Source organism: Chrysemys picta, chromosome 2 (genome assembly GCF_011386835.1).
Source record: "Chrysemys picta bellii isolate R12L10 chromosome 2, ASM1138683v2, whole genome shotgun sequence".
Classification (NCBI taxonomy): Eukaryota; Metazoa; Chordata; order Testudines; family Emydidae; genus Chrysemys; species Chrysemys picta.
Genome location: NC_088792.1, coordinates 212,512,780 through 212,521,393, shown reverse-complemented (window position 1 = coordinate 212,521,393; position 8,614 = coordinate 212,512,780). Strand labels below are relative to the sequence as shown.

Here is an 8,614-nt window from a genome sequence, read left to right as displayed (position 1 = left end):
AGCGTAATGAGTGGGCGCAACCAAGGCTGGGGGCAGGGTGGAACTCTGTAAAGTAAGCACTTCGGACTCCCCCTGCTCCCGGCCGTACCACTTACAGCCTCTCTCAGGCTGAGAGCTCTGGGTAGGAATGTACCATAATCGCAAGGGGGGGGCGGAATATGTAACGAAGAGGACGCGTTTAAAGCAACCAAGAGGGCGCTCCCTGTCGATGGAGCCGCTTCTCGCTAAGCGGAGCGAGCGGGTCCCAGTGTTGCTAGCGCTGCCACCCGCGGTCGGATGAAGGGGGAGTAGTGGCACGGAGGCTTATCTCCCCCTCTTCGCGACCGGGATGGGCTGGCCCCACGATCCGTCACGCCCCCTCCCCCTCGCGGTGGTGAATGTTCTTCTCGGATCGCTACCTCCTCCCGCCGCTGCTTCTGTCCGCGGCCAGGGCGCTGGAGCCTGCTGCGCGCAGGGACCCGACATGTCGGTGGCATTCGCGGCACCGAGGCAGCGGGGGAAGGGCGAGATCACGCCGGCCGCCATCCAGAAGGTGAGGGAGGGGCCAGGCCCGACTCGGGGCTGCTTCCGGCCGGGCCGGGGGGCGGCGACTGGCGGGGCTGGGAACACGCTGGGCCTGAGGGCAGAGGGGAAAGGGCAGGGCTGGGCTGTGGCACTAGGGGCGAGGGCTGGGACTGCGGAGCGGCCCGTGGGGGGTGAGGATGCAGGATTTGGGGGGGACGACGACTGTGGAGGGGCCGTGGGGGCTGGGGATGCAAGCTGAGGGGTGGCACTGTGGAGGGGCTGGGGATGCAGAATTGGGGGGTGGGCCCGTGGAGGCGCTGGGGATGCAGGGTTGGGGGGATAGAAGTACCTTTCCCATATGTGAAAAAGAGCTCTCTATGCCTTGAAAGCTTGTCTCTCTCACCAAGAGAAGCTGGTCCAATAAAAGTTATTACTCTTCTCCCACCCCCGTCCCCCAATACCACGTCTTTCTAATTGGGGTAATATGTCCGACAATTAACTCTATACATGAGACGTATTGATTAGTTAATTGTCATATTTGACCTTTTTGGATAAGTAATCTTTTATAATTTTGGTCTTTGTCTAGTGTTTATTGGTGAGGTAAATCAAAACTGTAGCTTTTTAACTTAGTTTTATTGATAATTTTTTTTAAATTTTGCATATTAATGAAGTGGGATTATGGTTTGAATAGAGGCTTGGGACTTGGGACTCTCTAGGTACTGTTTTAGGCACTGCCACTACCTTGGTATGTGCTTGTGTAAGTAAACAAGAATTGGGGTGGGAAGCAAGATGCATGTATTTAAGGTTATGGTTATACTAGCACTTTTGTAGGTAAAACTTGTCGATCGGTGTAAAAAACCACACCCCTGACTGACATAAGTTTCACTGACAAAAACGCTGGTGCGGACAGCACTTTGTCGGCAGGAGACCCTTTCTCCTTATGCCTACATAGCTACTGCTCATCATTGGGGATGGTTTAATTATGCCATCAGGAGAGAGCTCTCCCTTACTGCAGCTGCAGAAGTACAGCTGTGCCACTGTAAGATCTGTAGTGTAGACGTAAGGTACATCTACACTATCCGCCGGATCGGTGGGTAGCGATTGATTTATTGGGGATCAATTTATTGCGTGTAGTGTAGACGCGATAAATCGATCCCTGATCACTCTCCCGTCGACTGCTGAACTCCAGCTCGGCAAGAGGAGGAAGCAAAGTCGACGGGGGAGCCGTGGCCGTCGATCCCGTGCCGCGAGGATGCGAAGTAAGTAATTTTAATTCGATCTAAGATACGTCGACTTCAGCTATGCTATTCTCGTAGCTGAAGTTGCGTATCTTAGATCGATTTTTCCCCCCAATGTAGACCAGGTCATAGCCTCCGTATATCTTGTATTTGCAAAATAGTTTGTGTATAAATACAGAATTCTAACACTGGCACAGTTAAGGTTGCACATGCAATTTTAACTGTCATTCCCTGACTTCTGTTTGCTTAATTGTACAAGTTCAATATCCTTTACATAGGAAATGTTTCAAAAATCTATTATAGTACTACCCATCGCTCTGGTCAAGTGTAGGTAGTCTCTTGGTCTATCCAAGGCTGTGATCAAGTGTATTGATGTTTTTGGTTTTTTGGCCTAGAGATGAAAACCTTGTCTTTTGTTTCTGGGACCTTGAAGTGAAAAAATTCTCTAAGTTATATCTGAGCACCTTCCACATAAAACCGATAATCGCTAAGTCCTTAATGGTCTCAATGGAATCTCTGGCAGTGGCTCTTCTCCCTTTTTGGGGTAAACATAAGCTACCAATTGCCTATAGATACCTCCAAAATAATGTCTTGGACACCACGAGAAACCCATTTTGTGGAAAATTAGGAAGTGTTCCTCTTTCATTTATGTGACTACAACTCTACTTTTCAGTTAAAAAAAAAAAAAATTAGCTACGTGTATTCACAATCTTGAATACTTCTAAAATGTGATAGAAAAATTATATCAATTATTCTCTATGCTCATAGAGTGCAATTGTGCTAAAAGCTCATACATTAAACAAGTCTAATTTTAAAAGGCAGTGAGGTCTATTTCAAAGTAATGTTCAATTTTCTGCCCATAGCTATTGATATTCTTTTCAAATCACTAGCATTTCATAGTAGGGAAGGAGAAACTTTTTTGTTTAAGCTATTTAAAACAGATTTCTGAGCTTGGAAAATGAAACTTTTGGAAACTTATAGAAAACTGTGGCAAGAGAAGAATAGGAATTAGAAAGAAAATGTTTTTGGAGCCTTAACTATAGCAGTGACTTAAATTCAAAACCCTAAATTAAAAGCCATAAAACAAATGGAGAATTAAAAGAATAGGAGGAGGGAAAAGTTCTACAAATGATGTCTGTTCAAAATAAAATAAGAGTTTTTTTTTTTTTAAAGCACTTTTTCAATGGTGATGTGATGTGGATGGCAGAGATTGGTTTAACTTTTAGTTCACTTACTTTAAAAGGGTGTGAAACTTATTCCTTACTTCTGTTTTATTATTTCAGATGTTGGATGAAAATAACCATCTTATTCAGTGTATAATGGACTATCAGAACAAAGGAAAGACCTCAGAATGCTCTCAGTAAGATTTTAATCTAAATGTATTTTGTACCTGGTGATATTGGTAATTTAACTGTAAACCCAATCTGTTTAGATCAGCTCACTGAAGAATTGTGCTAGCGAACATACAAAAACACTGCTAATGATAGTGCATCTTTGACTTTAAACGAGAATATGAATATCATTAAAATTTCCTCCTCTAGAAATATTGAAACTCTGGTTTTAATTTATTAGTATACAGTGACAGTAATGTAAGGTAAAAAATAAGGGATTTCATAATAAAAATATATAGACTTTTCTATTGTGTGTGTCAGTGCTTCGATTACTTTGGGGAGGAGTTAGATTACATGCTTCAGACCTTCCCTAGTAATTCAAAGTAGGGGAAGGAGCTGACACTATTTTGAAGGCTCTGTTTTGGGGACATATCCAAGAACTTCATACTCCTCCACCTATCCCAAAGCAGCCAATCTCTTCCTGAAAGGCCATGTATCATGACAAGCCTGATGTTTGGCGAAGAAGGATTGGATGCATCATTGGCTCACTCTAGAGCAGGGATTCTCAAACTGCGGGTTGGGTCCCCTCAGGGAGTTATGAGGTTATTACGTGGGGGGTCGTGAGCTGTCAGCCTCCACCCCAAACCCTGCTTTGCCTCCAGCATTTATAATGGTATTAAATATATAAAAGTGTTTTTAATTTATAAGGGGGGCCGCACTTAGAGGCTTACTGTGTGAAAGGAGTCACCAGTACAAAAGTCTGAGAGCCACTGCTCTAGAGTGAGCCAATGCTGATCTTTCGGTTAGATGCATTCCAACAGACATCTGAACGCATTAACTTAATGGTACTTGCAAGCATGGATAGGCCATGAGTGAAGGGCATGGTGTGGTCCTGAGCTGCTTCCTGGCAGTAGGCTAGCTCCCTTTCCTGTCAGGGTTGCTCCACATCCCTGGGTGAGCACCATCCCAAAAAAGGATTATGCCTGAGCACCATCCCAAAAAAGGATTATGCCTGTGCCTCTACATGTATGAAATTGATTTCTGATTTTCACTCTGTCTTCTGGGCTACTGGGGAAGCACTCTGTACAAGATCTTCTGTGCTCTGTGTCACAGTGGGGCCATATTCTGCTTAATGTTAATTTATTGTATCCGCATTAAATACACTTCATTCTTATTCCTCTTGAACAATGAATTCTGCAGCAAAATGCTGAATTCTGTGGTATCTTGGAAAATTGCCAAATTCCAGAGTCTTTCAGCCATGGGATCCTGAGTGAGATGACTGAGGGTGTCCACACCTATGAGCCATGTTTGAGGCTTTTTGCAGACTCCAATAGATATTGGGTTATACTCTGGTCATGCTTTCAAGATTATCTTTGCAACCAAGATTAGAAACGTAATTTCCCTTTAAGAAAAGGAAGTTAAGATACTAGAGCACTATTCTGCAGCAAGGATTGAATTCTTTGTGGTAAATTTTGCAATTGTGGAATACATGGGGCCCTGATTATATGCTGCTTATTCTGATTAAATGATTGATATATAGGTATGATCTTTTGCTGCTGGGCACATCAGAAGGAGAGAGAAATGAGCTGTCTGTCGCTAATACATGCCTCAAGCAGCATTAAATGGTCATGTAGGGGCTCATACACAACACACATCTTGGGTAACTCAACTGGAGCAGGGCATGAAATAGACAAGAACAAGGTCATTCTGTTGCTGCTTCTGTAATAGTTACTAGGAGAAAGTGCCTGAGAGGTTCCAGTAGTTTTGCAAGGGAATTGTCAAAAGATGGGGGGCAGGGAAATGTGGAAAGCTTAGGATTCCTAGAACTATCCCCATAATTTCTTGATGTACTGAAATCAGAGTTCACTCTGCCTATGTATGTAAATTAAAAGGAGGTGAATTTAAATATTATTGTTTCCTTAGCTCTTTTTGGACCTGTCTTGCTCTGTTCATTTTGCTAGGTATCAGCAGATGTTGCATACAAACTTGGTCTACCTAGCCACTATAGCAGACTCCAATCAAAACATGCAGTCTCTACTACCAGCAGTAAGTACCTCTGTAAAACACTATAAACTGAGGAGTTGTTTTCATGTGGGCTCTTGATACTCTGAGAAGGTACTTGGAGATGGCCCAAAGTTTTGAACAATTGAGTTCAGTTTCCCCTGGGTGGGAAAAGTAAGGTCTTTTCACATAGCTCCTTGGGACCAATAACTCTCGCTGCTGGAGTCCCTTTGCTCACACATGTTATGCTATCTAAAGAAAGATTGGTGCTGTGATAAAAATAGCACCCAGATGTCCCTTGTGTGACTCAGCGGAAAGCCCCATTATCTCCTCAACTAAGGATTCCTGAAGTGTGAGACTAGTTATCCAACTAGTGTAGCTGGTTCTTACATCAGTGGTCCTCCCACCCTCCAGCCCTTTTTTGTGGAGGTGGGGGAAGGTTCATTTCTAGAGTGTGTTGCTCTCTGGCAGTCTCGGCTGTTGTAAGTTCAGTCAGCCCCCAGCTGGCTCTAACCCACTCCAGGACTGAAGATGGGGGCAGACTGGCTACTTGATGTCTTCTACCCTTTTTGTGCCAGTATGTGAGTATGTAACTAGACCATATCATGGCAACATAGCCTATACAATCTTAGTTGAATCCTATGTTACCTTCACCATTTCCTGGATGTTCAGTGCTTCAGTTTCTAATGAACATTGTTTTTATATTGTTTTAACTCCTGTGAATAGATACACTTGCAACTTTTTTCAGTTGAGGTGTTAACTCTTCCTGTCTGCTCTTCAATCTGGCCATGATTAACTGACCTGCCTTCTGCCATAGTAAGGGAAAGGAAGGAGAGTGAAGAATGTTGATGATATTATAGTAGTCTGCTTCCTCTTAACTTTCCATGCCAAGCTTCCACATAACATAGTCCCAATCAAAAAGTCTGATTAAGTCATTGTGAAGAACTGCATTTCTGGTAATGTAACTCTTTGAAATTAATATACAGTTGAAACTTTTTCCAATATGTTTTGTTTCACTTCTGTAACCACAAAGAGAAACACGCATCCATTGCCAGATACAGTTTTAGTTGGTGAAAATAGATAAATTACTATTTCTTCAGGCTCTGGAGAAATGTGCTTCCCATAGTGACGCATCCCTACAATTGAGTACCTAAAGCGTTGAGTTGTTTAACTCAAAACAGTGCCTCTCTAGGCTTTTTTCATAAAGCTACCCTTGTAATAGCCTATTGGAAAGGTAAAATTTTAGCTTGACTAGAGCCACTCTAATTATGAAGTGTGTGTGTAGTAGGAGATTAATGCATTAACCCCCTTCATTTCTGGAGACCTATTGTAGATTGGTAACTTGGTTCTGGTCACAAGTGGAAATGAGTTTGACCTAATCCTGGTCCCTAGTGGACACTTCCATGTTTGCACAAGTGGATGTGGTGGTGGTATGCACTCAAGAAAAAGGACTGGGATAAGAGGGGGGTTGCAGGTCAGGACTGAGGTGCATTTCTAATGATGTGTGGGGAAGCTTCCACAATGTGCCAGTTTCTAGCTAATGTTTTTTTCCTTTTATGACTGCTACACTTAGGGGAAAACAACAACTTCTTGGGTGCTGCTTTTTTTTTTTTTTTTCTTTTTTTTTTTTAAGAGCTGATCTGTATTTCATTTGATTCTGTAAAAACAAATGTACGTTCATTCTCCCATAAGTGGATTTAAGTTTTCAGCCAAATCTTCAAAGGTTTGGTTTGCTGTGTGGTAACTTGACCAGATAATGGAAAACAGTTTACTCAATATGTAAAATTAACATTTTTACAGACATGTCTGATGCTGAATAAGGTGGTTGTTTTTTAGGGTTGTTGATTGCAGTTAACTCACATGATAACGCACACTTAATTGTGATTTAAAAAATTAATCACGATTAATTGCAGTTTTAATTGGACTTGTAAACAGTAGAATACCAATTGAAATTTATTAAGTACTTCTGGATGTTTTTCTACATTTTCAAATATATTGATTTCAATTAAAACACAGAATACAAAATGTATACTGCTCACTTTATATTATTTTTTATTACAAATATTTGCACTGTAAAAATAAACAAAAGAAACATTATTTTTCAAGTTTCAGAGTAGCAGCCATGTTAGTCTGTATCCGCAAAAAGAACAGGAGTACTTGTGGCACCTTAGAGACTAACAATTTTATTTGAGCATAAGCTTTCTTGGGCTACAGCCCACTTCTTCGGATGCATAGAATGGAGAGAGAGAGTGTGTGTGTGTGTGTGTGTGTGTGTGTGTGTATATATATATATATATATATATATATATATATATATATATATATATATATATATATATATATATATATACACAGAGAGAGAGAGCATGAAAAGGTGGGAGTTGTCTTACCAACTCTGAGAGGCCAATTAAGTAAGAGAGAAAACTTTTGAAGTGATAATTAAGATAACCCAGTACAGACAGTTTAATAAGAAGTGTGAGAATACTTACATGGGGAGATAGATTCAATGTTTGTAATGGCTCAGCCATTCCCAGTCTCTATTCAAGCCTAAGTTGATTGTATCTAGTTTGCATATCAATTCAAGTTCAGCTGTTTCTCGCTGAAGTCTGTTTTTGAAGCTTTTCTGTTGCAAAATTGCCATCCTCAGGTCTGTTATTGAGTGACCAGACAGGTTAAAGTGTTCTCCTACTGGTTTTTGAATGTTATGATTCCTGATGTCAGATTTGTGTCCATTTATTCTTTTGCGTAGAGACTGTCCAGTTTGGCCAATGTACATGGCAGAGGGGCATTGCTGGCACGGTGGCATATATCACATTGGTAGATGTGCAGGTGAACGAGCCCCTGATGGCATGGCTGATGTGATTAGGTCCTGTGATGATGTCACTTGAATAGATATGTGGAAAGAGTTGGCATCGGGCTTTGTTGAAGGATAGGTTCCTGGGTCAGTGTTTTTGTTCAGTGGTGTTCTTTGTCCTGAAAGTGTAACTTACAAATGTAGATTTATTTTTTGTTTGTTTTATTTTTAAGAGCAGTTATGTAACAATGCAAAACTTTAGAGCCTATAAGTCCATTCAGTCCTACTTCTCGTTCAGCCAATCACTAAGACAAACAAGTTTGTTTACAAGTTTGTTACAGGAGACCGTGTCACCAGAAAGTGAGAACAGGCATTTGCATGGCACTTTTGTAGCCGGCATTGCAAGGTATTTACATGCCAGATATGCTAAACATTCATATGTCCCTTAATGCTTTGGGGGGACATATGAATGTCCCAGGGACATTCCAGGGACATGCTTTTGTGCTGCTGATGCTTGTTAAAAAAATAATAATGCGTTAATTAAATTTATGACTGAACTCCTTGGGGGAGAATTGTGGGTCTCCGGCTCTATTTTACCCGCATTCTGCCATATATTTCATGTTGTAGTAGTCTCAGTTGATGACTCAGCACATGTTCATTTTAAGAACACTTTTGCTGCAGATCTGACAACGAAAAGAAGGTACCAATGTGAGATTTCTAAAGATAGCTACAGCACTCGACCCAAG

General features: G+C 41.6%; 1 protein-coding gene across 7 annotated transcripts in view; it reads left to right on the top strand.

Annotated features, from left to right (window-relative positions):
- The first annotated feature begins 324 nt into the window (after positions 1-324).
- Positions 325-8,614, top strand: part of SS18 (SS18 subunit of BAF chromatin remodeling complex) — a 54,633-nt gene continuing 46,343 nt past the window's right edge. For 2 of the 7 annotated variants that reach the window (XM_042854855.2, XM_005312160.5), the window contains exons 1-3: positions 334-532; positions 3,026-3,102; positions 5,035-5,119. In XM_042854855.2, coding sequence (XP_042710789.1) covers positions 464-532; positions 3,026-3,102; positions 5,035-5,119 — 231 coding nt within the window. In that variant the 5' untranslated portion in view covers positions 334-463. Of the gene's footprint in view, positions 533-675; positions 696-1,106; positions 1,764-3,025; positions 3,103-5,034; positions 5,120-8,614 lie in introns of those variants that run through there. The other 5 variants (XM_065585400.1, XM_042854854.2, XM_065585399.1 and 2 more) reach the window with 4 other exon arrangements.